The sequence below is a fragment of the Poecilia latipinna genome, unplaced genomic scaffold (assembly GCF_001443285.1).
Source record: "Poecilia latipinna isolate Pla-1442-1.1 unplaced genomic scaffold, P_latipinna-1.0 Scaffold1888, whole genome shotgun sequence".
NCBI lineage: Eukaryota > Metazoa > Chordata > Actinopteri > Cyprinodontiformes > Poeciliidae > Poecilia > Poecilia latipinna.
This window is the reverse complement of record NW_015114504.1, coordinates 28,724-56,181: the sequence shown is the minus strand read 5'-3', so window position 1 is coordinate 56,181 and position 27,458 is coordinate 28,724. Positions and strand designations below refer to the sequence as shown.

Sequence of the window (27,458 nt, the reverse complement as noted above, 5' to 3'; positions counted from 1 at the left end):
AATTTTTAAAACCCACCAATTTTTTTAACCAAAACCCGGGGGGGCCCTTGGGGGTTTTTTTTAAAAAACCTTTTTTTTTTTTTTTTTTTTTTTTTTTTTTCTTCTGCCTTTTCATAAAAACCAGATTTGTGGAATGCTTTCTTCACTGTCCAAAACTTACATCCATTAAATCTGAATTTACAGCTTTTCTGAGACAAATAAAACACTGTATTGCAATAAACGGAGCAGTGGTGGACTAAAGCGGTTAGAAATATCACAGCATAGTAAGGGTGGAGGTTTGAGCTGCAGGGCAAATTATTTTCATTTTCATATTTTGGGAATTCATTTAGGCCAGACAATCGAAAACAAAACAAAAATACTTTGCACTGAGGAGACAACGCTCCGTATTTACGCTTATCTGCTTAACAATGCAAACAGACTGTTTCCGTAAAGCAGCTCAACATATGCAAATATCTTCAGCTGCAATAAGCTCAGCCATTCAGACCTGCACCAGTCACACAACGAGCTCAGCTCAAATGCTTTTAATTATAAATAACACTCAGATATAAAGCTAAAAGATGCCAATTAGTCTGGTTAAAAGTTGCGCAAGTCTTCTCCAAAATGTTTTGGACAAATATACTTCTGCTGAAGTTCATATTAAATATTTTTTTTTAAATCCTTAAATGGATTCAGATTGCACATGTGCAAGAACCAAGTCATTCAGTTTCACTATTCAGTTTTAAAAAATGGCTTAAAAAAAGTCTATTCAAATGTATTGTTTAATACATTTATAACATTTTCTTACGTAGAAGCAGAAATGAGACACATTTAGTAAGATTGTTGAGTTTGCTGAGTAAAAATTTGGACTAAAAGACAGAATCGAGCGTGTGTTTTAGCCACAATGTGCACTGTGCTTCATGTAGGCTTACAATGAATCTAGACCCTGTCAGGTAAACTGAGGTCAAACGTGATTACAAAACAGCATGTTGCACAAGAGGAACTCTGCAAAAACACTTACACTACGAGTCTCTCGAAACTCCCATTTGGATAGTAGAGGTAGCAGGAGGGAAACTCTGTCACTCCCAGTTTGGACACCAGATGTTCCTCCGTGTCCAGAACCCTCCTCACAGTAATGTTCTCAAACTGCAGCAGGTCAAGGGTCACCTGAGATAAACAACACATGCACTGAATTAGTTTTTATGTATACTGCTCAAAAAAATAAAGGGAACATTTCACTTTAATTTTGTGTGCGGCTCCAAATCCAGGCCTCCATTGGTTAATAAATTTGATTTCCATTGATGATTTTTGTGTGATTTTGTTGTCAGCACATTCAACTTTGTACAGAACAAAGTATTCAATGAGAATATTTCATTCATTCAGATCTAGGATGTGTTATTTGAGTGTTCCCTTTATTTTTTTGAGCAGTGTACATGCAGCTATAGTGTATTGTTTTAACTCAGGGATTTTAGTGATTTATTTTAACTGTTCTTGTTGCTGCTTTTAATGGACATACAGAAAATAATTGCAAAGAATAAAAAAATAAGAACTGAATGAGCCAGTTTCAATTAATTTTGTATCAGCGCCTTGTTAGAAATCCCATTGCTGCTCAAGTTTCAATTATATATGGAAACATTGTTATGCAGTCCTTTATCTTTATAAGATACTTTATGGAATGCAGCGCCTGGGACAGGAAAAAATAAATAAATAAAATAAAATAAATGGAAGATGCTACCACCAATACACCAGACAATTTAAACAGTTTTCTTCTACTTTCAGTAATTTCCAATTCATTCAAAGTTTGAATCAAGCATTCCCCTTCCTCAGTTTGCATCAGACGATAAAAGCTCCAAAAGGATAACTATCCAAAACGGATGTCAAATATGGTTTTAGAAAGGATAAAGTGTACAAAAAGTTAAATGCTCGACTCCGCCTTAAAGATTCAAAATTACCATAACATTTATGTCAATATATGACTCATTGAAGAACAAGTGGGTTAATGATTAATTTCTCTGCATAACTCATGTTCATGAGCTCAAAAATAAATAAGACGGCACAGAAAGACCTCATCACGATCTGTTACCTCTCTGCCGATGTAGGATTTGTCATCTTCAAAGATTAAGGCCAGGTGTTGGACTGTGTTGGTTTCAAAGAAGTTGTTGATCTCTGCTTCGCTGAGAAAAACAGAGAAAACAAAAGAGATCTCGTCAGTAAAACACACCGATAACATCACGGCTAAATCCCTGAAGGATTTCTGATCTATATGATATTCAGTCACATATGTCGCAAAAATCCTTTCCTTACTGCCATATCCTCACACAACAGTCACTGAGAAAGGAAACAATAGCTGTGGACATGTCCTGTGGCCTGCTATGAACAAATGTCCCTTTGAGGAAAGCATCAGACACTAAGCCTCCCAAAAGAGAAAGTCACAGCTCACATCCAGAGAGAGACTACAAAAATAGAGCCATGATGTTTCTCTGTAACGGTCAGAACAGAAATAAACTCCACTTCCTGCTTGGTTTTCCTGCTGAATCACCACAATGAGCCGCACACCGGCTGCAGGGCTTGTGTCTGTATTTGTGCAGAAGAGTGTCCAGGCAGAGCAGGGGGCCTTTGTAGTAGAAATAAACAAACGAAAACTCCGCTGAGAGGAAACTTGTTGGCCATCCTGATCGACTCCAAGCTTATTCCAACTCTCAGGACTGTAAAATTTGTTTTTAAAGATAAACGACCAAATCATGTGTCATGGCTTAGAAAATATGAGGGGAAGCATGGTTTCTGTAGCCTAAAAATAATAATTACAACCCCCCCAAAAAATATAGAAAACAACAAAGTTGAAAATGATAAAACTGAGAAATTATACAACCAAGCCTGACATATTTGTTCCTCTCTTTTGTTATTATTGTCGCGCAGGTGATTCAAAAAGAAAGCACAAAGCTAACAGCAGCTGGAGATGCTTGAAATTGTTTAACATGTTGTTAAGGCACACTAGTGTTTACCTGGTGGGCTCCAGCGGGGGGCAGGCGGGGGGCCAGGGGTCACCAGGATACTCCAGACTGTCTATGATCATGTGGCGGAGTTCTCGAACATCACGGGAAAAACCTGAAATCGACAAGCCGTGAAGGTTTTCTGCATGCGCTCCAGCTGGATTATAATTCACAGAGACACAGAGGAGACTAACAAACGACTACGTCATGAATACTGCACATGATATAGAAACATGTAAAGGCTAATCTGTTTTATCTAAATACGGTGCTTGTAGAATATTTAGTCCTGCATCCAGATGGACGATTCAATGTTAAAAGTAGATTCAAACAAATGCTCCTTTATTTGTTTCAGTGTGAGTAGAAGTACCTCTGTAGGGCATCCCTAATGAATTTGCGAATGAGTTGGCATGGAAGAACTGTAAAGTTGAGAGAAAAAAAAAAAGGTTAGAGCAGATTAGAGTACCCTTGCATGTGACCACAAGAGTTCCCAGCTGAAGTTTTACAAAGGAGGAGGGGCTTCTCCCGCTGCCCGCCTTGACCCCCAAATCCCTCCTGCTTAAAATGAGTCGCAGATGTTAAAGCTGCACCGTGAGCTCAAACAGAAGGACCTCTTTGTTTCATTGGTTTTCACTGGACAACGCAGAGCAGAGGCTGTAAAACACACAGCTGCAGACAAACTCAAGACGCCGCGAAGGCAGACGCCTGAGGTGGGATTGTTTCTGTTTCAAATCACCACTGATCTGTAAAACCCTGCATAAACAATCTGATCACAAAACCATCTCTCATTTCTCAAGAACGAATGTAAAGTTACTCAACAGAGCACTGTCTGTCCAAGAGATATGATAATAAATATCCCGCAAAACAAAAAAAAATCCTAAAAATACAGAAAAATAAAACTACACACTTCCTGTATTCTGACATAAACATATTTTATAAAATGACGTGGATTGCAGATTATTTGCAGAAAATATCTGGAAAATTCAAGACATGAATGTTTCAAAAGGGTAGCTCACAAAGTAAATGTGGAAATTAATGATTTTCTGACCGCTTTGGAAAACAAAACAAAAAAAGGCACTGAGGTGTTTTAAATACTTTGGTAGCAAAATAATGCATCTTAATATATCACAGTAAGACACACAAATGTAGAACATGCCAGGAAGCTGGTTTTTCGATTAACTACTTCTCTTGTAGATATGCTTTATTCATTTAAAAATAATATTAAAAATGTTCCTTCAATTTTGAACGTAGCTTTAACTTAATTCTGCAGTTGTTTTTTGTGGGTATTTTTTATTTATTTTTTTGGAGCTCTGATGAATTTTAAATCTGGTTGGTTGACATTTTTAATTTTCTCTAATCCTTCATGCATCTGACGTTCTGCCCTTAACACCTTTAGATACAATAGTTGTATGGCGTTTTGTGATTCTTAGATGAATACATAAATACAACCAAAATTTATTGACTTCTCGAGTGGGCTCTGTATACCTCTGCAACCCAGACACAACTGTAGTTTTACTAAAAAACAAAAAATAAACCAAATAAAGAAACACTTTGTGTGGCTGTTTAAATACCTTTATGGTGGGGTATCCTCTGATTTTGTACTCCATGCAAATTTTTACATTTTCGTCAGCAGCACAGTCTATAGCAGCCATGTTCACTGCTGGTTTCCACTCTGAACAAGAGACAGAAAATGAGAGAGGAACAGCAAACATTTAGTGCGGAGTCACCGTGTTGACTCTGTACGTTTGCACAGGAGCTGATAAGTCATGCTGAGAAATGATACAATCACTGACTGCAATGGCCTTTCCACACTTCCTACATTTTAAAAAAAAAGTACTGAATGCATAAAAAAACACAGCATACACTATAAAACTTCTGATAAAATTTCAGAAGTAAAATAACTCAGAATCGTCAGAAATCCTGGCTTAGCCAGCACGAATTCAAGGCTGTTGTTGCTGCTGCACCTCAAAGTTAAATGGAAAATTTCATCACATTTTATAACCACAAAACATAAGCAGATCACAATCAGATTTTTCTACTCTTTTTTCAGGCCAAATTACCGTAAAGTGTACTTTTCTTACATAAGAATAGGCACTGGAGCCACATCTCTCTAAAAAGGAAACCCCATTATCATATATTGGTGATGATGTGTCGTCTGGAACAGCATTTGCAAGTTGTTGTTTTTTCCCTGATTAAAAAAAAGGACTTTTCCAGGGGGCAAATAAGTCAAACAGATGCGAGGCTGCTTTTTGGCAATGCAGACAACAGATGGATGAGTGAGTAATCCTATTTTCACCCACGTTTCTGCATAACACTGGACAGAAAGTAAATCTCTTGGTGTTAGGTAAAGCATCACCCCAAAGTTGGAGGCATGAGGAGAAAACACAGATGGAGTCAGGACCTAAAGCTGACTGGGGGGCTTTGTCAGCATAAAGCTTTTCCTAAAATGTGTTTAACCATTTCCATTTTAGTTTTAGTCTATCTTCTTTGACAAAAAAATGTCAGATGATGTAGTAACTTGGTTTTTTTTGTGTGTCTGAGCCAAATGAACGAAAGACTGAATCAATAACCACCACATTGGCAAAATTAGCCTGAACATTAGCTTATTAATATTTTTTTTCTACTTTCCACATTGACATAAATGTAACCAGAAAATGAAACAATGTAAAATAATATTCAGATATTTAATAATACCTACATGTCAATAAATTATTCTCATGTTTTGCATTCATTCCTGTAAACCAAACTGTCAGTGACAACACACCAACTCCAGCCTCATCAGATTCTTTACCCCTTACTGTTTTTCTATTATTATTTGCTCTCACTCTTCTGTAAATGAGCTACAGAAACAGCCTCAACAGGATGTTATTTAGAGTCACAATAGAGCCCAGAATAAAAAACTATTTAATTAGATCACATGCTCTATTTAACAGACAGACAACAACAGCTTTCAGCAGCAGCAGATGCCATGCTGGTAGAACAAAATCCAGTCCAAAGAAAGACTGAAAGAATGGATTATGCCTTTTTAGCGCTAAATATTTCACAGAAACTTTCCAATGGCTTGTCTGACTAGAAAATACACTGGAAAGAAGCTTTTCAATAAGAAATCTGAAGCAAAAGAGAAGGTTGCTATCCGAATGGTAAAGTTTGGGAGCTGAAAGAAACATTGTCAACTTTCTGTTTCAACGTCTTGGGAGTCGTTGCTTAGGTACAATATGACCAACAGTAGAGTTGGTACATGAAATAAGAAAACTTTGCTGCTGCTACTTAGGGCAAAGATAAACTACATTCTCCCTGGACTTGCTGACAAAAGTTGTACACATATCTTCACATATGATAGAGACATGTGTGTGTGTGTGTATATATATATATATCATTTAACTTTGGGCTGCCTTTGTTTTTAGTTTACAGCTTTTATAGTACCCACCTCAGAGCTAAGGGCCATGGCCGAATGGTTTATGATTCTCATCGCTCAACAGCCAACATAACACCATCTTTATATCACCTGTGCTGAATCATTTTTTTTTAAATCTAAGAATCAAAGCAAGATTGTTGATCTATTTATTGTATTTTTTTTTCAATAGTGTTTTTCTTTTTTGACTTGTGCATGGAGAAGTTAAGAAATGACTGCAAAATAAATCAACACTTAATCTCAAACCCCAGTTCTCAAGAACCAGGGCCCGCATTGTTTTGTTTTTTTTCTTTTACATGGGGTTCTGTGGTGAAGGTGTGAGCAGTTAATAGCTTATTCCTGGTACATAGACTTAACTTTCTTTCTGCTTCCATTTTGTATGAACCAAGCAGAAGCTAGTGAGTAATAAAAGTTGTGCCAGGAGCAGAATGGACATTTACCATCTTTAAAAAAATAAAATAAAATAAAATAAAAAGCCTGCCATCTCTAATTTTGTATTGATTTGTCAGAATCCTATGATATAAACCGGCTGCTATCTCTGCACTGCCGCTTTCAAATGTGCAAATTTTTCAAAATGCTGTGTGGAAACATTTCTAACTATTTAATATTTCATAGTACGTCTAGTTAAAACTATTTAAGAAAAAGTTACATCAGGCAGCGTATTACACCAGGCAGTCAGAATAATATTACTGTGTAAACAAGAATAGTCTGTGCATCCGGGTGAAACAAGCAGCAGGTCCATACCAACCTTTGATGTCTCTGGCCAGCTTTTTATAAATGGGAGAAAACGAGATGCAGTGTCCGCACCACGAAGCATAAAACTCCACGACCATAGCGGCGGAGGAGTTCACCAGAACCGAGCCCACATTCTGCTCTGACAGCAGCACGATCTGGTCCGAAGCCGTGTACAGCCCGGCCTCGGCGGCAGGAGGAAAGGCGAGACACAAGCAGACGACAAAGGCTGCAGTCGCTGTCATGCCGACAGAAATCTCGTGTTCTTCACTAAACCGAGACGTGGCACGGCCGCAGCGCCGCGCCATCTTCCCCATCCGAGCAACAGCTGCACCGCTAGCCGCGACGCGCTCTGAACCGCTGTCACAAACTTCTCTCAACTTGTTCTGCCCACTGTTTGCTTAAGGTCAGCACCCTGAGTGGGCCCTCCCACTGCCGAGCGGAGTGCCAAATCCCACAGAGCAGCAGAGACAAGCTCTCCCCTTCCACTCGACTCTGATAAAACAAGAGATAAACTAGGAGATGAAGGCGCTGAGAAACCGACGTAGAGAGAAACACGGTGCATCGCGCACACAAGGAAGCAAGACTGATGTGGCAGTAGATATTTTTTTTAATGATTAGAAATCACATGTTTTACCCCAAGGAAGAGGGAGCGTGTGTTTTAGATGCTGAGTGACTATTAGTGGGAAACCGATAGCATAAAATCCCTGCATTTATTGTTAAAATAAAAGGCTTGAATACTTTTCTTGACACTGTTACAAACTGACTCCGGCCCCCCACCAGAGAAAGGAAAAGTTATGTGGCCCTCAAAGGAAAAAGTTTGGGGACCCCTGCAATAAATGATCAAAAATACCTGGAAAACATTTGCAATTTCAACAAAGCGACAGAAAACCTGTTAACCAGCTAACATATATTTATTCTTTTTTTTCTTAATCTTGGTCTCTTTCCGCCCTGTGCCACTTGTGCCAAACCCACGGTGAAAACATGGAAAACACGCAATGTAAAGATGAATAATATTGTGGAAAACCGAAAGAGTTTGGCAAAATCTCCGTGGATAAAGACCAAGAACTGCTGTTGAACACATGGGACTCTTGGACCTCTCTGGTTGATTTGCATGAGTATCATGTCACAGAGATCAATATCACCACCACTACTCAGTCTACACAACACAAATGATGCAAAGCATTGCACAAGGAGAAAGTCATAGCACCACAAGTACATCTCAAATAACCAAGTCCCCCCAGGGCTCTCGTTTCAGAAATATAAACATAAAACTACGTACCAGACAAGAAAAGCAACATGCAGTTCAAAATGAGCCAGAGCCAGTGAAATCTCAAACCCCTGTGGAGGCAGAGAGGTGTAAGGCGAACCTCAGGAATGTTGATTTACATATTTGGAGAAGTTCAAATTAATGAACAGGCTCGATTATTACTGGTTCTTGCCAGCGTCTCCTTCTATGCCTGAGAAACTGGAAAGAGAGATTAGATGATTTCAATAACTTTTCTCCACAGGTTTTAAAAACCCAAAGAACGTTTTGAAAAATCCATGGTTCAGACAGAAAAACTCAGCCCGGGTTTGACCTTTGGATATGTTGATGTTTTCATGCTAGCTTCTGCCTGAGGTTGTGTAAGATGCCAAAATGTAGCTTTTGCTGGTTTTCATTTTAAAAAAATGATAGTTTTCATTATTCTAAAGTCCGTTTCAATCCATTTACAGCTGTGCAGTTTGATCAGCTGATTCAGTTCAGTCTGCTTAGACATGTACACAACACAGCAGGGTTCATTTTAAAATCTTATTTTTTCTTTATACAGACCCAATTAACTCAAGCTTAGCGTAAACTCCTGCAGCAAATCTCCTTGAAGTATCCACACTTGACCATAAAAAGACACTTGATGTTTGTCAGTGAATTGTCTCGCACAAAAAAAGAAAAAAAAAGGGAAACTTACTTAAAATCCGTTTACAACGCTTAACTAAACTAATTGATGCTCCGTTTCCTCGTTTAAAACGACTTGGTACAATGCCACACAATGACAACATGTAATTCTCGGTTTTTACAGAAACCAGCAGACAAACCGCAACATCCGAGCTCAGTTGCGAAAGTAAACATGGGGGGGGGGGAAGCCCTCCGCTGGCTGTCAGCGCTGGAAGAACTCGAGGTAATTACTTTTGCACACATTGCACCCAGCAGAAAAACATGACGGCACAACTTGTTCATGTAGAAACCAGTGGAAGCTTTATTTACAGTTTCAAATTGTATTTAGTTAACAAATATATACTATGTACATATTTGCAAAGTAAACAGTATTTATTTTACAACACTCGTTCAGGTTACAGTAACAGTGGGTCAAACTGGATCGACAGAGTATTTACACCCATCAGCGTCTCGCAGGACATTATAAATATTCACAAACATTTCCAAAGGTAGGGCGGGGGGGAGGATCTATGCTAAGTTACTGCCATAAATATGCTGAATCCATGTAATTGTTTTTATTTTCACTGTTATGAAGCCAATTTGTTTTTCTAAGGGTTAAAGCTACGCTACATTGTCATGAAGAAAACTGACCTCAGACCAAAACAGACGCTACGACTTCATCAGCTGCTTGGTTTGTACATCAAAACTACTGAAGACGACCAAATACTGCATAGATACAGACGGGAAATTAACTTCATCCCAAACACAATCAATTAAAAGGGGCGACTCCAGAACATCCTGCAGGTGTCAAAACTAAACAGCATATGCCTTTAGAGCAGACATAAAGACTTTTACAGCATGGTGATTCTGGTATCAAATGGTTTTGGTCTTTTTATACATTAACTATACACCAATTGAACAAAAAAAAAAAAAAGAAAAGAAAAGAAAGAAAAACTCAGTTTAAGGTCACTTTCACTCTAAACAGTCAATGAGAATTAGAGAGCTCTGCCACACAGCCTGTACAGAGTTTTGTTTGATCAAAGCCGGAGAATACAAATAAGCCCTTGGATGTGCTCAGAGGCATCAGCGCAGTGACTCGCGCTGTAGGTTGGAGTCACTCACGAGAGGACTGTCGGCTCGTTTCTTAAGGTACACCAGTTAAGAGTGAGTCGACAAAAAGACGGCGACTTTTGGACTTCCTCAGACAGCGTTTTGGCTCGTGCTGAGGCGCGGGGGAATGACAGGGATGTGAAAAATGTTCTCGATAAGGCAGAAAGTTGAGGACAGGAAGCTAGGAAGAGCAGCCGTTTGTTTGGAGGTTTCTTTTGCAAAAGTGGTGGAATACAGACGAGAAACGGCACATTCAAAGAAAACAGGTCCAGAGGGTGTCGAGAGATCGACACACAGAGTACTAAACGCAAAGAGGCACTTGAATGGAAAACGGAGAATTTTCTCTGAGTGAACAAACAGGGTTACTTCATAAGGCTCGTCTGGAGATGCAGTAATTTTGCAGGAAAACACATGATGCTACAAAATCACACGTCATTTGGGGCGGCAGAGGTTTCTCTGCGTTTGGAGAAAACAAATCGGCTGAAGGAAGGAGAAAGATTCACATATCCAGCAATTTCAGTACTCCTCCATAATTGATCAATTGTCAAGTCAAGCCTGCTGCCAGTCGTCTGTGTCCCACTTGCATATTTTACAATTTTATTAGCTTGCACAAAAACCTACTATAGTAAAGCAAAAAATACTCCATGGAGAGAGGCATTTTCATTCAAGGTCGAAATCCACACCAAATATTTACATCCAGTATGAAGGTGGGGCACAGTGATTGCACTAAGTAACTGGACAGAAGTCGGTCAGACAGCCTTAGTTAATTAGTAACATTACAGCTTCAAGGATTAAAACAGTTTCTCTCCGTTCTTCTTCTGGTTCCTCTTACATAATGTATTGCTATATTCACATTCACATTTTCAATTGTGCTTCAACAACAACTTTAGATTCTCTTTATACAATGTTAAAAATATGTCCTCTCTGCATGTTGACGACCATTTACATTTCAGATTTTGTTTTCTCCACCAGTCAAGCATTTCCTTAAAATAAATAATTAAGAAGGCAAAAGAACAACTTAATAGATCAGATTTTTTTTTTTTTTAATGTGCCAATATATTGCAGTCTGATCGGAGACATATAAGGGTTTTCACGTCCATGGTGTGTTGCACTGTTTTATTTTTATTTTTTACAGTAACTCTAAAACCATCCCAACCATTTTCTGCTGACTTCAGTGCAACTGAGCGTGTGCTGAATTTGCCCAAGTCCAGGCATGAAGTAATTATCGTCTACAGCGGGAACAGTGCAGGTCAAAACTTCCCACAATATCCAGACAAATACCTTCATATGGACATGAAAAACCAAAGCATACCATCAAATAACAGACTGCGCTGTGCAATTTTATTAATTCAATTATTAATCTATTGCTTTTTTTTTTTTTTTAAACATTCCACTTAAGTTCAATTAATACATAGTTCTTCTGCGTGGAGAGTACATTTAGATCCACGGTGGAACAACCAGTTTAGCAGCACTCATGGACTTTCTCATGGCACAGTCCACCCCAATTAGTCTCAACTGGGAGGAATGAAAATGACCAGTCAATGAGGTGAGAACTGAGACTGGGTGGCTCTGTGGTTTGGGCAGGCAGGGGTTGCTGAAGAGGCATTCTGTGTGTGAAACAAATTAAACCGAAAACTACAGTGGAGGAAAATTCAGCAAGTAAAAGCTACAGTCGCAGTCTGCTCAGCTGTTAAGAAAACAGTGGAACTGAAGGCATCAAGAGAGTTCCTACTGGAAGATGACCAGATGAAGTCTTAGAGTTAGGTTTGAATTTCACAGTGGTGAGGAGACACCAGGACTGAGCAAGAAGTTGTGTTTTGAAATCCAGGCGGTCAGGAGAGAGCTCCTCTTTTGGCTCTCTTGTCAGAAATTAGTGTGAAAGTGTTTACAGTGTCCTTCAGCAAAGCGTCAAAGATGCTGTCTGCCAGCTGAATCTTGACAAACAGTTCGTCCTCGTCGTAGTTAACCCACTGGGCCTCCTCCTCGTGGAGCTCCTGGACCTGACAGACAAAAACAGGCTCAACTTGAAAGACTGAGAGAGAAAACCGGATCATAACCTTCCTGTTTTGGTGTAAAATTTACATATTGCGTCCTGTTGTAGTAACTTAATCGTCATGTCTGGTTTCATGAAAGACCACAATGACAGGGTGCAAGTTAACAGTCATTTTTCATTTTTAATTCAATTGCTGAGCTTACAAAATGCTGTCAATAAATAAAAAAAAATTAGCCACTTTTCCCCTTTAGAGCAGAGTATGAACATATTTAAACAAAAGCTTTGGCCTGATGGAAGCATAACTATTTCACTAATTTGCATAACAGCAGCACAACTATTTCAAACAACGAAGAAGAAGCTTGTGACCAAATTATGTTCCACAATTTAATTTAATCAATAAGGATTAAAGACTCTACTTTTAAATTTAGAAATATTTTGATATCAAAATTAAATTTGTACGAAATAGCAAAAAAAAAAAAAAGTGTAATCCTTTTTAGAGACACTTTTAAGAAGTTAAATTAACAACACCTGAGAGACAAACTGGTTTCTACCTAGAGCAGAATATTAAAAGGTTTTTTTTTATTTAATCAGGTGTAATATTTTATGTTTCAAACACCCACAATTTCAAACAACACAGAAATATAAAATATTTAGGTCCTACCAGTATGTGATCCACTCTGTCCCGCTTCTTCCTGCCAAATTTGAGCATCTTCTGCCAGTCGGTCTTTTGATTCTCATCTTGTGTCAGACCATACAGTTTCAACACTTCTTCTGTGACAAATTCCTGTGCAGCATAAAAAAAAAAAAATCATCTTAGGTTATCTCATGTTTTAAAGTCTTAAAATGCAACATAAGCAAAAATATATCAAAATAAGTGCCACTCAAAATATATGAAAACTGAGACTGGGTGGTGCTGTGGTTTGGTGCTGTGCAAAGGGCTGCATAAACAATACAGTAGTATAGCTCACCTCTGACAGAGCACTCATTATTAAAAAAGGAAAAAAAAAAAAAAAATTTACAACAGATCAGAGTTAATGCATGATAAAGTGTGTTATTACGCGTAAACACAAATATGCTTTCTAAAGTGGTCTAATTAAACAATCCTGTATGGAAAAGTCACACTGGATATTTGGTATCTGCTGCAGAACTTTACCTGAATTTTGCTGATGTCTCCAGACGTCTTGACTCTGTGAATGGAGGAGGACTTGACTTGCCGTGGTTTGACCCACTGAGGCTGATCAGTGTTTGGGTCTTCAGCAAAAATCTCCTTCAGTATCTCCCATGTCAGGTCATACACAGCCTAAGGAAAAGAAACGACCAGATAAAGACGCTTAAATGTGTCACTAAACCTATTCTTTCCGGTCAAAAGACACATTAGTAAATTGGTAAACATCTGCTATGAACAGGAATGATTCTGAGCTGTACGAAGCAGGAGACTTTTTAAAATAAACTCAGTGTTAGGCTGGCACTCGTTATTAGCATCTTAAGCGACTTGGTTTGGTATTGGAGCCAAGAAATAAATACTGCTCATAAAATCCCTGGGTAAGTCAGTGCTCTCAATGTTTCTAGTTAAAAACTGCCAATATATTTTGGACTTATGACACAAACTCTTAATCCTTTTAGTTACTTAAAAAAACAAAAACTCAGACACTCAGACCTTTGGTATGAGGCTGGTTTTGTCAATTTTTTCTTCTTGGTTTGTCCCCTCTTAATTTTACCTTTTTGTAGCTGCTGATGGAGAGGGCTTCCTGGTCCTGGCTGCTGGACTCTTTACCTAAATAGTCCGGGGAAGGTGTCGGCTTTGGAAGATGTTCAAGGATAAGAGACCCCTTCCTTCCCAGGTCAAAGGTCTCCCAGATCTCCTGTGTGGCAGAATGGACCATTTTCTCCACCTCTGTGGTCGAGTGGGGCACAACCATGGCGGGCTGCTCGGGTAGTTTGGGAGGTAAGGGGAGGGGTAGCTCAGGTCTCGGTGGGGTCTTCACCTGTGATTCCCCATCTAACGATGAAACCATCCCCCCCATGTGCGGCCCTGATGATGAGGCTGACCTCCCGAGTTCACCGCCCAGCTCTTCTTTCTGTTTGAGTCTCTGCTGCTGTCTCCGTGAGCTGAGCCCAAAGTCCTCATCGAACCAGTCCTGATCATCACCGAGATCCTCCAGCAGCTCACGACTCAGCTCCAGCTCAGCCAGACGCTTAGCAAGCTTCTCTTGACCACTGGGGCCAAACACTGGACTCTCCTGGGGGGAAAGAAAGTACTTTTTTTCAGTCTCAAATTAGAGAATACAAAGGATTTTTTGCAAGTACAAGTAAGAGGTCAGCAGTGGTCCAATCATATCCATGTATTTGATACTTTTACACTTTAATCATTATCGTGCTTTCTGCTGGGAAAGATAAAACAACTTTCAGTTTTGCCAGCGCATCAATAGTCCGTCAACACAAGGCTGGACTTTGACTGTACACATTAAAAAACCTCCAGCTCAAATAAACAACTTCTGTTTGCCAGAACTAGAAGTCATATCCCAGCTGGTGTTTTCTCACTGATTAGCCGAAGGTCATTTTCCAAAACTTGCATCATCACAGGTTATTTGAGATTTACTTCAGGTGTTTTAAAATTCCTCTTAAACAAGAATCAGAAACACACTCACTGATCTGTTGCACAGTTCAGGAGAAGACAGCTCCTCCTTCTCAGCCGGCAGAAAGAAGGGCAGGTTATCTTTTTGCTCCACTGAAGAGATCCACTTGTCGTCGTTATTTTCAACAAACGAACATCCATCGGACTGGTTGGCATTTCTGATCTTTTCTTCTTTCGCCCTTTTTATTTCAGCACATTGCTTAAAGGAATCTTTGATAAAGTTGTTGATGAGCTCCTCTGCGAATGTCTCCACCAGATCCCTGCTCTTCTGTTCTCTCTCATCAGCCTTGATTTCATCCGTAGGAATCAAGTCCTTCTCGATATCAACATCGTTTCTCTCAATAATGGCAGTCGTCTTCTCATTCTTCTCCTCCATTCTATCTTCGTCCGGGATGAGGAATGTGCGGGATTCGTCAGTAAAGTCCAAAATGATGTCCTTCATGTTGCCATTACAAATCTGATGCTCAGGTTCTTTCTGGTGCTGTGAATTGAGGTGGGCCTTGTTCTTGAGTGGAATCTGATCGTTCTCATCCAAAACCATTTCGTCTTTGGATTTAATTTCCTTGTGAGACGTTTGTTCATTTTGCATTTCTGGATCTTCCTGTTTTTGAGAACCGTCTTTAACCTTTTTGTGTTTTTTCTCGCCTTTGTCAGATAAGTCGTCGAAGAACGAGTCTTCATCTTCTGTGGTGTCTGCATAGAGCTCAAACTTGTCGGGGAGGTGGGAGACTTTGTCTGGAGGAGCAAAGATGCCGTGCGACTCCTCGCACTCAAAGTAAACAACTCCATCATAAGTGCCATTGTTGCTCCCCTCAGACTTGTCCAACTCCACGCCAGCCCAGAAGCCATTGGCAAAGCTGGTCAGACCTTTAAATCTCAGTGTGCCCGGCTGAACACCTCCGACAAGAACCCGGTCTCCAAGGTGGAAACCTGGCATTTCATCTTCGACGGGAGGAGGAGACGCAGGTGCTTGGCTGGAAAACTCTGTCTTACTGTCTAATTTTATATCTTCTTCCTTCGGCTGGAGTTCCAGGAACTTTTCTGAATGGTGGCTTTGTTCATTGATGCCAGAATGCTGACTCATCTCCTCAGGTATTTCTTCTTCTTCATCATCTTGATGGTCAAATGGAGGGGTTGTCCTGGGTGACTCCTTAGTTGAATGCTTAGGTTCTGTGTGGGGAATGGAGGTTTGAGACTCATGTTTAGAAATATGTTCGTCCCTGGGGGACGAATTAGCTGATTCAAAGTCCTCCTGATAACCGTCGGTTCCAGCAGAAGCCTCAACATCCTTTATGAGTGGATCTTTATTGAGCGAGAAGCCCACCGAGTGTTGGGAGAGAGGGTGCTCAGTGGGTGAAGGGCTGCGGCTTGAATGTGGTGAAGCTTCCAGGTTGACAACAGCTGAAAAAGGAGCTCCGGGCGTAATATTATTTGATGTCACAGCTTCCTCCGCCTCGGGTATTTTGTTGCGTTTCTTCGGCTCTTCCTGATCTAAACTGCCAGACAGAGACTGCTCGTGTTCCTCCTTAGTGAAAGGTAGAACGCGTTCAGATGCAGTTAGCTTCTCCTGAGAGTCGAGTCTGAGAAGGTGGTGAGACTGTTCGTCCTCAGACCTGGAGTTCACTTCCACATCCAACTCTTCCTCAATGTCAGATCTGTGATCAGACAAAGCCTTCTCCTCCTCAGACTCTGGCTTGAAAAAAGATCTCGAGAGAGGCTCTGATAGATGATCGCTTTCTGGTCTGCTGTACATGACGACGCTGGGAGAATCTTTGGGCAAATCTCTGGATGCGGTTCTGCTGTCGTTCGGCTGAGGAATGGCATCTGCCACAACAGGAGAGCAGCATTAATTGTAGGATATTTTTAAAATGATGCTACTTTTTAAATAGATTTCATGTGGAAGCTTCTCATCGATAATAAACTACTCACTGTGATCTATTGATGCATCAATAAGCGCCCGGTCAGAGGTGGCGCTTTTGATCGCGTCAGACCTGAAAAAGAGTTTGCATTAAAATGATTCCCATGTTTTTAAAAATACGATGCACATAGGGTTCCTTTCAAAGGCATTTGAGTTTCATTCTAATGTGAAGTAGGAAATTAGACATGGTTCTTTACAAATACAAAGCTGAAAATTGTGATGTAAGTTTGCTTTCAGTCTGCCTTCATTCAGACATTCCTGAATAAACTTCAGTGCATCTAGTTGTGGTCAGAATTCACCTGATTACATGAAAAACAGCATCAACACCAAGTATAAATATTTATGCAGGGTTCTGTATGTTGTTGCATTTTATATGAAACTATACTGAAGGCAGCTCGTTCCTGTACCTGTGTGAAGAGGGTTTAACAGACGACTGCTCCAAAATGTAGCTGGAATCATTTATGTGTGACGTCGTCTCAGGAGTCGAGTCTGGCTCTTTGTTCAGTTCCGCCTTCGTTTTCTCAATAAAGTTGTTGTAGTTCTTAAAAAAATAAATAAATAAAAGACAGAGCACAAAGAAATTAGGTGTAATTATTAAGAATTTGCCAAAACAATTAAAGGAGTTAGACATTATTTCAAATGCATATATGACTATCCAAACATATTTACCTCCAGTTTCTTCAACAGAGTTGCCTCCTGTGCCTTCAGGCGCTCCTTGTGCCGCTTCTTCTGCTCTTTTTTCAGCTGGTGGGCCATGATCTTACGTTTCTTCAGCTCTTCTCTCAGTGCCTTGATACGACTCTCGATGTCACTCTGGTCTGAAATGTTTTCTACAAGAAAATTCAGATGTGAAAAAAAAAAAATCACAGCTAGGAGGTGAAACCAGTATTAATCCAATGTTTTGTAGAGGATAATCCACCTTTCGCCCAGAGAAACTAGAACAGATTTTTGGGGGTATTACTGTACATTTTCCTTACTGAGAGAGAGTAAAGTTCATTTTCATAAACACAATGAACAGAGAGAATTATGCAGCTTAAAGGTTTATGCCTGAGGCCTGACGGTGAATTAAATGAATAAAACATTTAACTGCAAAACTGAGCCAGCAAAACTTCAGTTGTACATTAAGCAAAATGCAGTTTTTGCCTCTCCTATCCCAGAGCGAAGCAGTTAGGCATCAGTAAAGTGCTCGCATAATGTACTTCTGGCAGCATCACGTCGCATTTAACCACATGGTGCCAGCAATAGGCTGCATTATGTCCACTCTGTTGCTTTATCCCTCTCATATTCATCTAAAAACAAGTTTTAAAAAAACAACAAGCCTCTAAAATGTGTGCATTTCTGAAGAGTAACTTACCAGACGGCATAGCTGTGGCGGCTCCAAGGACCTCAGGGAAAACCTCGCTGTGTGTCCGGGAGGTGGAGCGGTGTTGCATCTTGGTCTTACTGCTGCTGTCTAATGGAGAGGCAGCAGGGCTGCGGCTGCCCTCGACTGAAGAGGACTGCAAAGAACAGACAGGAAGAGGAAGAATGGAAAGAGGGACATTTACTACAGATAAACTGATAAGTGGAATATGTGCATCAATTATGGATGTGTGTGTGTGTGTGTGCGAACAAAACATCCTCAACATTTTTAAACTTGCAAGTGTGACCACAAAACATTTCTTTTACCTTTGCAGCAGGTAACTGTGACTCGGTGGAAAAGTCCTGTGTGTAGGTAGCATGGCTGCCCTGAATGGAGGCCAGAGGTGTTTCAACGACTGAAGCCGGCTGTGCTGAGGACGGGCTGAGTGGGTGCTGAGAAGCCGGCACCTCTGTGTGTACACTGGACTCGGTCGTAATTGAGGAGTAATTGTCCTCGCTTACAAGCTCTGAAAAGTAAACAAATTAAACAAATTTAAATTTTAAAAGATAATTATATGAATTGTAGAAAAAAAATTAATGGGTTCTAAATTCACACCTGAAACTGTTAAGCAAAAAGCTGCAGAATTTATCGTTTCAGAATCAAAGATAAGCTTGTTTTATGGTAATTACTAGAGGAAATAAACTAACTGATTTAGGGTGGAAAAGTTGTAAAAAATGAATTACATCGTTCGATCTGGTTGAATTTAAGTCCTGAACTCCTCCAATAAGAACCAGGAAGTAAACTGTTTTGAAAGCACAGCCTCACCCTTCTCACTGTCAGATCTGGCCTCTAAGCTCTGGTGGTGAGATGCCTGCGACCCAGTTTCACTGATTTCTTTTCCAACGTTCTCAGGTGTTTTATGGTCCTTGTCCAGAGGTCTTCTCTGGTCCCAGGCGGCCAAGGCCTCTTTCTCCATCCTTCGTACCTCCGCCTCCTCCTTGTCCAGTTGCTGTTTCCACTGGAGCAGCTCCTCTGCATGGTGTCGCCTCTGCATCAGCTGCTGCTCGCGCTTGGTCAGAAACCTGCAGAGGCGCATGGTTGAAACACGAAGCAAAAGAACCGAAGGATGAAGAGGAAGTGGATCAATAGATTTAGAAAGACGGTGGAAATGTAAGGAGAAAAGATAAAATGAAGATGGGAGTAGAGTGAAAGAAGAAAGTGGAAAATGAAGTAAATAGTAGCAGCATAAAATGAGGGAAAAAGAAGAAACAAGACAAAGAATAAATGTTAAACAGGACCTCTAAAGAATCAAAAACACCCAAATCACCAAGACATCCCAGTTATTACTGCAAACTCACCTCAAACCGTTGTGCAACACACACAGGAAAAAAAACACACACACATTCAATACATGCCTGAAATATTACTCCAAATAAAAATAATATACCCAGAAAATAAAAAAAGTGATGAAATGTTGCTCAGTTTGAAAGAGGAGTAGAAAAATATGGGTGTAGATTTCAAATTCATGCATCAGACTCAAAGCTAGGGGTTGGTTGCTGATCTCTCACACACATCAGATATATTTAGCAATTACTGAAAGATGAAATGAAAATATAAGGAACTCACTGACAGCTTTGTCTTTTTTAAAAAACACCTATATTCTAGTATTTTATTATCTGTTCTGAAAACGTGTCCTTTTCTTCCAAACCATGTTATACTCTATAAGCTCTACATGCAAAACATTGTAACTGTAGATTAAAAACAGAAGTCAAGTATAGATGTGTTTGCAGTGTTATCTACCACAGCTGTGGGTGCTACTACAATGCAGTATTATTTAGCCGTGATCTAATTAGGAAGCTTTTCTCTTGACCTAATGCATACTGATGACAACTCGGACACTAAACTCCATTACAGCCAGGCACCATCTGTACTTATTATCCATTCAATGCAACAGTTGGATAGTAAAGGAGCAGGATAAGATTTACAGAGCTCATTACAGAGATGGAGGACACCATCTTGGATCTGTTTTCTACAAGATCTTTCACTTGTGAGCCAAAGTGTTTCATTGCAAAACGTGTCTGTCATCGATAACTGGGCTGCAGGTTGAACAACCCATTGATGTCCGGCAATTAGAAAGGGCCTCAGATTTTTTTTCTAAACATAATTCATATAAAGAGAGGGGAAAAAAGGGGGGAAAATACTTAAATTGAAGAAAAGAAATAAGTGAAGTTCCCATCCAACAAGGAAGACTCCTATTTAATAAACATAGCCGTAGACCATCAAAAGCAGCAAGTAATTTGTACTTTCATGAATATCAGACATATAAAATAAAACTCATGGATTCCCTTCTCAATAAATGCGGAAATACTCAAAATAAAAATAAATAATTTTATATTCAAAGTTGAAACTGTCAGAAGATTAGCTTATTTTATTATAGCAGCTTTCCACGGGTGCCTTTGTAACTTTCATTTCAACTCTTCTCCGAAAGTCCCTCCTCAAACCCCACAAAAAAAGAAAAACAAACCCACACACACATTCAATCAGGCATTAACCACCAGCCCACCCTCCACAAAGTCCCAGTGGGTCACACAAGCATGTTCCCTGGAGGGGGGGCGGTGGGAGAGGGAGTGGAGCCAAGCAGAGCTAGGTAGAGAAAGAGAGCACTGTACAGTACCTGACCAACTGGTTGTAGATAAAGAGCTGGAATTTAGGGTGGAGGTTGGGAAGACAGACACTGAGGGAGGCCCAGTGGTGGGCCGTGAACACAGAGAAGAAGTAGTGGACAGGGGAACAGTGTCTACAACACACAAGCACGCAACAGACAAAGTCAAAAGAGCCACGTAAGGGCACAGAAACACACACATGCACGCACACACGCAGATTGTTAAAGACACAAAAAGGGAAAGAACATGTAGAGAGAAAGGGAGAGAGTAATATGAGTAAATGTGGTTCTATTGCACAGAAAGTGTTGAGGAAATGGTTATGTGTCATTACAGCTAAGTGTAAAGAGATTAATTAATATTCCTTTGGTAAAAAAAAAAATATTCAGCTAGCATCAGTTTCAGTCACTATTGTTTATTATTATTATTGGGAAAAATGTTATTGTGGTAGGAAATGAGAGTTAGTGTTATAACAATCTGATAAAACTCTTAACTGATGTGAGCAAACACCAAAAAAACTACCAGTATGGTTGGAATTGTTACTTTTACCATTTTCTTCTCCGCTGTTGACTCCATGACATCATTTATAAATATACATATATTTGAAAATATAATTAAATGCAGGTATTTTGTTCGAAATGTTAGAAATTGTTTTGCTTTGGCACAAACTGGCAACAAGGTCTTTAGTGTTTATAGCTGAGGTCTAAATGCAGAAACTTAAAAAAATGCTATACTTCAGACTGCAAGATCTTAAATAAAACTAAACCCTAAAGCAGGGGCATAAAACCTCTAGATGTGTCCCTGATCCAAAACGGTTCAATTAAAAACCGTAGCTTCCTCATAAGCAAGCATTTATGTTCGTTAGCGACTTGAACACAAAGTGATTAAGTCACACACCTTCAATTCGTCCCACCTTGAATTCAGAAGTATATGTAAGAGTTTGACCCCTGTGCCCAGAAGAAACTATGGGATCCGTTTTGATCTTTATCTGCTTTTACTGAAAATGAATGTTAATATTAATTGCTCATATTTTAAGACATAATCATAATCTCACAAAGTTTTTTTTTTGATATGAAAAACTGTAAAAGCTAAAGTTAACTGCAGCAGTCTAAGTGCAAGAATAGAGCAATATCAGCACACTGACAGTAAAGCACAAATGAAATGTTAAACTTGTAATAAGATGGAAAAAAATTATATGAAGAACAAAAAGTATAGGTGGTGAACTAATCCATAATATATAAATGAAATCTTGATGAATGGTACCAATAAATGTATAGAAATGAAAACAAAATCTTTACTTCTCATCCATGTGAGATCGCATTTTCTTAAGCTTCTGCATGATGCTGCTGGTCTCACTTCCAGAAATGGAGAGCGAAGGAGAGGGGGTGCGGTTTTCACCAGGAAGTCTCTCAGACCCTGAAGGCTCTGACACCGGCATCTCCTGCAGATGTTACAAGAGACAGACACACAGGGAGTTCCTTTATTGCTTTAGGCTCTACTTCTGTAGAGCAAATAATCTGTCCTTCCTTCCCTCTGCTGAGGGTAAGTGAGTACTTACAGGGGGAGCGTCTCCCTCTGCATACTTGAGACGCTCCTTCAGCCTAAGTGTTGAGTTTCTCATCCGTTCAATCTCTTCCTGCTGTTTCAGCAGCAACTGCCTTTCTTTTCTAGCTGCTCTGTTGGCTTCCTGGAGTCTCCTGATCTCAGCCTGAGAAAACATTGTGGTGCAAAATAAGATAAAGCACTGTCCCCTTATAAGAGAAAGGCAGAATTTTTATCCCAGCATACCTGCTCCTGTTGGAGTTTAAGCAGAAGCCCCCTCTGCTTCTTCCTGATTGGTGGCATTTTGTCATCCTCTCCTTTGTCTCTCAGCTTTTTCTTTTGGTGCTCAAGCCAGGCTACTTCTGTCCTCGTCTTTTCCTTAAGAGCTTTCTGCCGTAGATGGAGCAGAGAGCTCTGGTGCTGCAGTCTTACCTCTTCATCCCTCATGTACTGACGCACCATTTCCATTGTGAACTGAGAAAAGCTGTCCTGCCCACCAGAAAAGGCTATGTGTGCATCGTGAGACTGCAGGAGGGCCAAGAGTAGGAAGAAATGTTATTGTTTGTGGTAAAAAATAAAATAAAAATTAAGACATGTTCAAAAGCACCATTTAGGTTGGAAAAAAACAGAATGGTAATCATTTGCAGTCATTTTTATTGATAACAGAAGAGCAAGAGTTTATATGGATGTCTGCAGCATCTTCTCACCTTGAAGGAACTGCATGACCCCGTCTCTGGGACCAACGTTTCATTGAGGCAGACTGCGCCCTCCTCCTTCTGATGGTGCGACTTCTTCTCCATAGTTCCCCGACGATGAGCTTCGGACGGCAGCAGAGAACGGAAAGAACGCTCCTCTATCTCGTCCTCCGTCATGGACTCATCAAACTTTAGAGAGTACTCGGTGGCCACAGATGTAGTGTCTCCTGGCGGACCAGACAAGATTTGTATATTGTACCTTTACATTCAATGCCAGGACAATTAATGGCAAGAGTGCTTTTCCATTGGGGATTTTATGCTGGTGGTAGAGATCCATTAGCTTCTGATTACTAAGTGGATGCGTGAACCTGCAGAGTGTGCCTGCTGTTCAGTACCTTTCTCGTCCCCTGCAGAGGCAATACTTTCGCTGTAGAGTGAGTCATTTGCTGCTGTTATAACGTCCTCCTCAACAGAGCTGCTGGCTGCTTCCGCCTTCATCCTCTCCTCAACTGTCTCAGTCTTCTGCTTTCTCTCACCAGACTGTGTGTTCGGCCTTTCTGTTTGGTCTGATGGAGCATGTGATGGACTGGTTTGGCTGCTTCCATATGGAGACCCGCTGAGGATGGAGAATTAAGCGGGTTCAGTGTCTTTTGTTGCTTTTTGATGGAGAGCTATGGAAGGAATGTTATTGGTACCTGATGTTTGGTCTTCTGAAAGATGGAGAGTCAGACTGACTGAGGCTGTTTTGTGACGCTGAGGGCTCTCCAGACCTGATCCTGCGGTCTGAGATCTCACTTTTAAATCTAAAATAATACCCAGAAAGGAAAATTTGTTAGACAAAAACCTATTTACTGCATCAAAGTTAAGTTGGGGGGAGTTTTGGAACAATTTAGCAAAGAAAATTGTACAACTTTTTGAACAATTCTTAGAATTATTAACTCAATTTAGACTTTAGTTTAACCAAGATGTAAGTATGTAGATGCCGCATGACTTTAAAGGTGCAGTATTTTGTAGGGGTGCACTGATTTATTAAGCAATACAAATGTGAAAACATGTCAAGATAAATATTTTCAGTTAAGAATGGGTTGTGCATAAACACCAAAGAATGTTGTGGTTTACCTGCTAGAGTCTGCCTTGTCTTGTTGCTTTGTGTAGGGACTATTTAGTTCTTCCTGCTGGACCAACATCGCAGAATCAGTGGCAACAGGAGGGATTATCAAATGCCCCGCAATCTGGGATCGTGCCAGGTCTGTCATCTGACGAGCCAGAAACAAAACGAGAAACCAGTCATTAAGTAAACATTCAACCGTTTACATAGTATTCTTTTGTCTCTCCTCTGACTTTTTTTTTTCTCTAACTGAACAATCAGTTTTTGATGAAAAACTGGAACATAAGATGTTTTTGGGCAAAGAGGAAGGAAGTTACTGCTAACCTCCTTAATGTGTCGGGCAGCATCTGCTGTGTATCGTGCTGCTTCAGCCTGTTGGCTCATCATCTTAGAAGTTGACTCTTGGAGACCTTCCAAAGTTTGCTTTTGTGATGTTGCCAAGTTTTCCTGTAGCTCTAAATGAGCCTAGACAAAAATCACGCATGAACATTGCACACACATCTACATTTTGGGATTGAAAACATGAAAAACAAGAGTGAGTCTTCAAAGAAAATATGTATAATGGAAAAGGGGAGTATTACTCTGGCAACTCTCTGTCTGTTTTCTTCTAGTTGGAGTTTTGTCTCGAGAGCTTCTCTTTCGGTCTTGATCTTCAGCTCATAGAGTTCCTGCTCATGGCGGTGCTGCTTGGCCTAAAGGTTAAAGTTCAAGGAACGGGTCAACAGAGTAGATTTGTAATGGTATGAAATAGTATGAGACGGGTAAGGTTAATTAGTAAAAAGTTTCCAGTGAAAACGTTAATTTTAGTGCAAGTACAGTGATATTAAAACAAAATGTCTTCAAGGGCCAACAGCTTTTTTGTAGCTTTTGTGAGACTTTGATTATTTTTACTAAACAAAATAGCTAAATAAAGAGCCAAAAAATCCATTTGATCAAAAATGTAATATTAATGTGTGCAAAATCAAAATAGCAAAAAATGCTTTGTTGGGATTTTTTCAGCTATTATACTTAAATCTACATACTAGAACACTGAATACAGCATAGCTGAGTTGAGACAACAAATTACCACTATTTTTTTGATGAAACTATCGTAATGACTATTATCTATACATTAATGATGCAGGTAATTACACAACAGAGATTCCCCTCCTTATCTTCTCCAACTAGCAAATGTTCTTCGTTACCTTGAGCATTTGGGTCAATGATGCGCTCTCCTGTTGTGCCATGGACACGCCCATCAGCTTCTCCACGTCTCCCAGCTGCTTGATTGACTCTTCAATGGTCTCCAAGTACTGCAGTTCTGCTGCCATGCGCTGCTGCAAGACAGCAGGTGAATATTGTAGCTCACCTAGACGGAGGACAAAGAAACGCAAGGTGAGAAACATCTGGCATATTTATCTGTCATTTGGTTGAAAATAAAAATCAACAAAACATTTATGTGCTTTTCATGTACCTGTGGACCACGACTCTGCTCTGCTGGATGTTTTTGGATTATGAGAGCTTCTTCTCACATGCTCACTGAGAGAGTCTGCCGTTAGAGAAGAGCTGAGGTCTGGAGAGCAGGACGAGGAAACCAGTTTGGGTCTGTGAAAACGGCAAATCAAAAATCTATTATGGCTCATCTGAGGAAACCGTATCAGTAACTTACAGGTGTTGCAATTCCTCAACACGAGGTGAATCAATTTTACATTTTTAATCCACTGAGATCTTCTAAGAAATAATATAGGAAACAAAAAAAACAAACAGTTATATATTTAAAAAATGGTTTCAGTGGTTACACAGCAGATTCAATCAATCGTTTTTAAATTATAGATTTGGATTAAGTTTAAAGGACTTCTGCATACTTTCTAAATTTGACAGCCAGACTTTGCAGAAATGATCTGGTTGGCTAAGGCAGCTCTGAGGTGAACAGAATGACAGGAATGCCATAAATACATTCAGGCACACAGCAGGGAAAAATGAGACAAGATAATGTTCCAATGAAAGAATATAACTAGAGAAGGATAATTTAATGTTCAAATATAAATAAGTTGAACAGATAATGTTTATTTAAGCCCAGAAAAATTTGTTTTTCAATGGCCGAGGCGCCAAACCACCTGGGACTGGCTTTTACCAGGCTAGTGTTCTTCAAATTTAGATGTAATTTATCATTAGCAAACGAAGCCATTTGTAAAAGCAAACGTTAGATATTATGTCTGTGAATATACAACTTATATGCAAAACTTTTTAATCAGAGGCAAATTTAACAGCCAATTGTCATGATGTCAGAATCTTGCCAGAATGTAAAGCCTTCACATCACAGGAAACACAGACACGCCCCAGAATTCAAAGAATCTGCCACCTGGGTTTCATGGTACCAGTACAGGTTCAAATGTCTCTACTTCATGAAGAGTGTTTAAGAGGGAAAAAAAAAAAAAACTCCTTCCCTTTGGCATACCGCCCAACCTGCAAAACAAAGTGGCCACTGTTTGCTACACTTGTGTTGAACTGCTGCTTGCTCGTGTTGCTTGGCGCTAGCTGCTAAACAAACAGGACGACAGCAGAACACTCACACATCCCTGGTTAAGTGCATTTTAGTAATTAGCCATGCCTTTGTGAATTTCACTTTGGTGGCAAATGATCTTTACCAAGAAGAGATTGTGGAACAACTTTAAAATCAATTTAACGTTAGTGCACAGAGAAGCCTATTTTAGCTTAAGAAAGTAGAAAAGGAAGTTAGACTTTTATTTACAACAGATTGATTTACATATCAAGTTCAAATCTCTAGCAACAGGAATATAGCAGGTTTCCTGGCTGATCAGCTGTTACATGTTGAAACAGTCAAATATTTGTTGTACTTTTGGCTCTTCCCAAACACTGTAAATACTTTAGGAAAGTCCAGACATAAGGGAAATTATAACACCAGTCTGTTAACTATCAAAAATAGTTAAGTCTATAGCTGCAGATCTCAATGCAGTTCTTCGATTCTATCCCTGAACCCTTTTTCTTTGTCACACACACAAATACAAGCATAAATTCAAGAACAAATACACATACACACAGCTGTGTTAAATTGGACTTTACCCTCTTTAGCACAAGGGATCAATACACAACCTGTTATTAGATTACACTGTCGCAACAGATCTGGTAGCGTTCACAATTTTTTAGACTTTTTCCACATAAAATAAATATTTTACTTGTACATAAAATTAAAATTACAACTTATTGGTGTGCAATCATTTAATTTTATTGTGTAGCAGCTTCTCACTCTACAGAGCAGCAAAGAATTTTGTATACTGTAGCGGGGTATTTTAATAAAAACAGATTTAAGACACAGCACTTGCATCTGGACTACATCAATGGTAAAAAGAAAAATCAAGTAATTTTAAACAACACAGTTCACTCTAATCTAATCCAGTGTTTTTCAACCACTGTTCCGCGGCACACTAGTGTGCCG

At 39.7% G+C, this 27,458-nt stretch overlaps 2 protein-coding genes across 3 annotated transcripts in view; both read right to left on the bottom strand.

Moving 5' to 3' along the window:
• qsox1 (quiescin Q6 sulfhydryl oxidase 1) overlaps positions 1 to 7,650 on the bottom strand; it is a 31,785-nt gene extending 24,135 nt beyond the window's left edge. The window contains exons 1-6 of the mRNA XM_015015159.1: positions 7,124 to 7,650; positions 4,535 to 4,635; positions 3,334 to 3,382; positions 2,979 to 3,081; positions 2,060 to 2,150; positions 998 to 1,143 (exon numbers count right to left, since the gene is read on the bottom strand). Of these exons, the coding sequence (XP_014870645.1) occupies positions 998 to 1,143; positions 2,060 to 2,150; positions 2,979 to 3,081; positions 3,334 to 3,382; positions 4,535 to 4,635; positions 7,124 to 7,424 (791 nt within the window). The 5' untranslated portion in view covers positions 7,425 to 7,650. The remainder of the gene's footprint in view (positions 1 to 997; positions 1,144 to 2,059; positions 2,151 to 2,978; positions 3,082 to 3,333; positions 3,383 to 4,534; positions 4,636 to 7,123) is intronic.
• Positions 7,651 to 9,317: 1,667 nt separating this feature from the next.
• Positions 9,318 to 27,458, bottom strand: part of cep350 (centrosomal protein 350) — a 37,569-nt gene continuing 19,428 nt past the window's right edge. Inside the window, exons 16-38 of one of the 2 annotated variants that reach the window (XM_015015157.1) lie at positions 25,476 to 25,606; positions 25,207 to 25,370; positions 24,604 to 24,714; positions 24,347 to 24,487; positions 24,034 to 24,170; positions 23,610 to 23,717; positions 23,310 to 23,530; positions 22,927 to 23,141; positions 22,466 to 22,744; positions 22,236 to 22,385; positions 21,976 to 22,118; positions 20,692 to 20,814; positions 18,843 to 19,099; positions 18,344 to 18,543; positions 18,030 to 18,174; positions 17,345 to 17,505; positions 17,083 to 17,216; positions 16,687 to 16,748; positions 14,771 to 16,581; positions 13,841 to 14,362; positions 13,276 to 13,422; positions 12,784 to 12,906; positions 9,318 to 12,129 (exon numbers count right to left, since the gene is read on the bottom strand). In XM_015015157.1, the coding sequence (XP_014870643.1) occupies positions 11,962 to 12,129; positions 12,784 to 12,906; positions 13,276 to 13,422; positions 13,841 to 14,362; positions 14,771 to 16,581; positions 16,687 to 16,748; positions 17,083 to 17,216; positions 17,345 to 17,505; positions 18,030 to 18,174; positions 18,344 to 18,543; positions 18,843 to 19,099; positions 20,692 to 20,814; positions 21,976 to 22,118; positions 22,236 to 22,385; positions 22,466 to 22,744; positions 22,927 to 23,141; positions 23,310 to 23,530; positions 23,610 to 23,717; positions 24,034 to 24,170; positions 24,347 to 24,487; positions 24,604 to 24,714; positions 25,207 to 25,370; positions 25,476 to 25,606 (5,653 nt within the window). In that variant the 3' untranslated portion in view covers positions 9,318 to 11,961. The remainder of the gene's footprint in view (positions 12,130 to 12,783; positions 12,907 to 13,275; positions 13,423 to 13,840; positions 14,363 to 14,770; positions 16,582 to 16,686; positions 16,749 to 17,082; positions 17,217 to 17,344; positions 17,506 to 18,029; positions 18,175 to 18,343; positions 18,544 to 18,842; positions 19,100 to 20,691; positions 20,815 to 21,975; positions 22,119 to 22,235; positions 22,386 to 22,465; positions 22,745 to 22,926; positions 23,142 to 23,309; positions 23,531 to 23,609; positions 23,718 to 24,033; positions 24,171 to 24,346; positions 24,488 to 24,603; positions 24,715 to 25,206; positions 25,371 to 25,475; positions 25,607 to 27,458) is intronic. The other variant, XM_015015158.1, reaches the window with a different exon arrangement.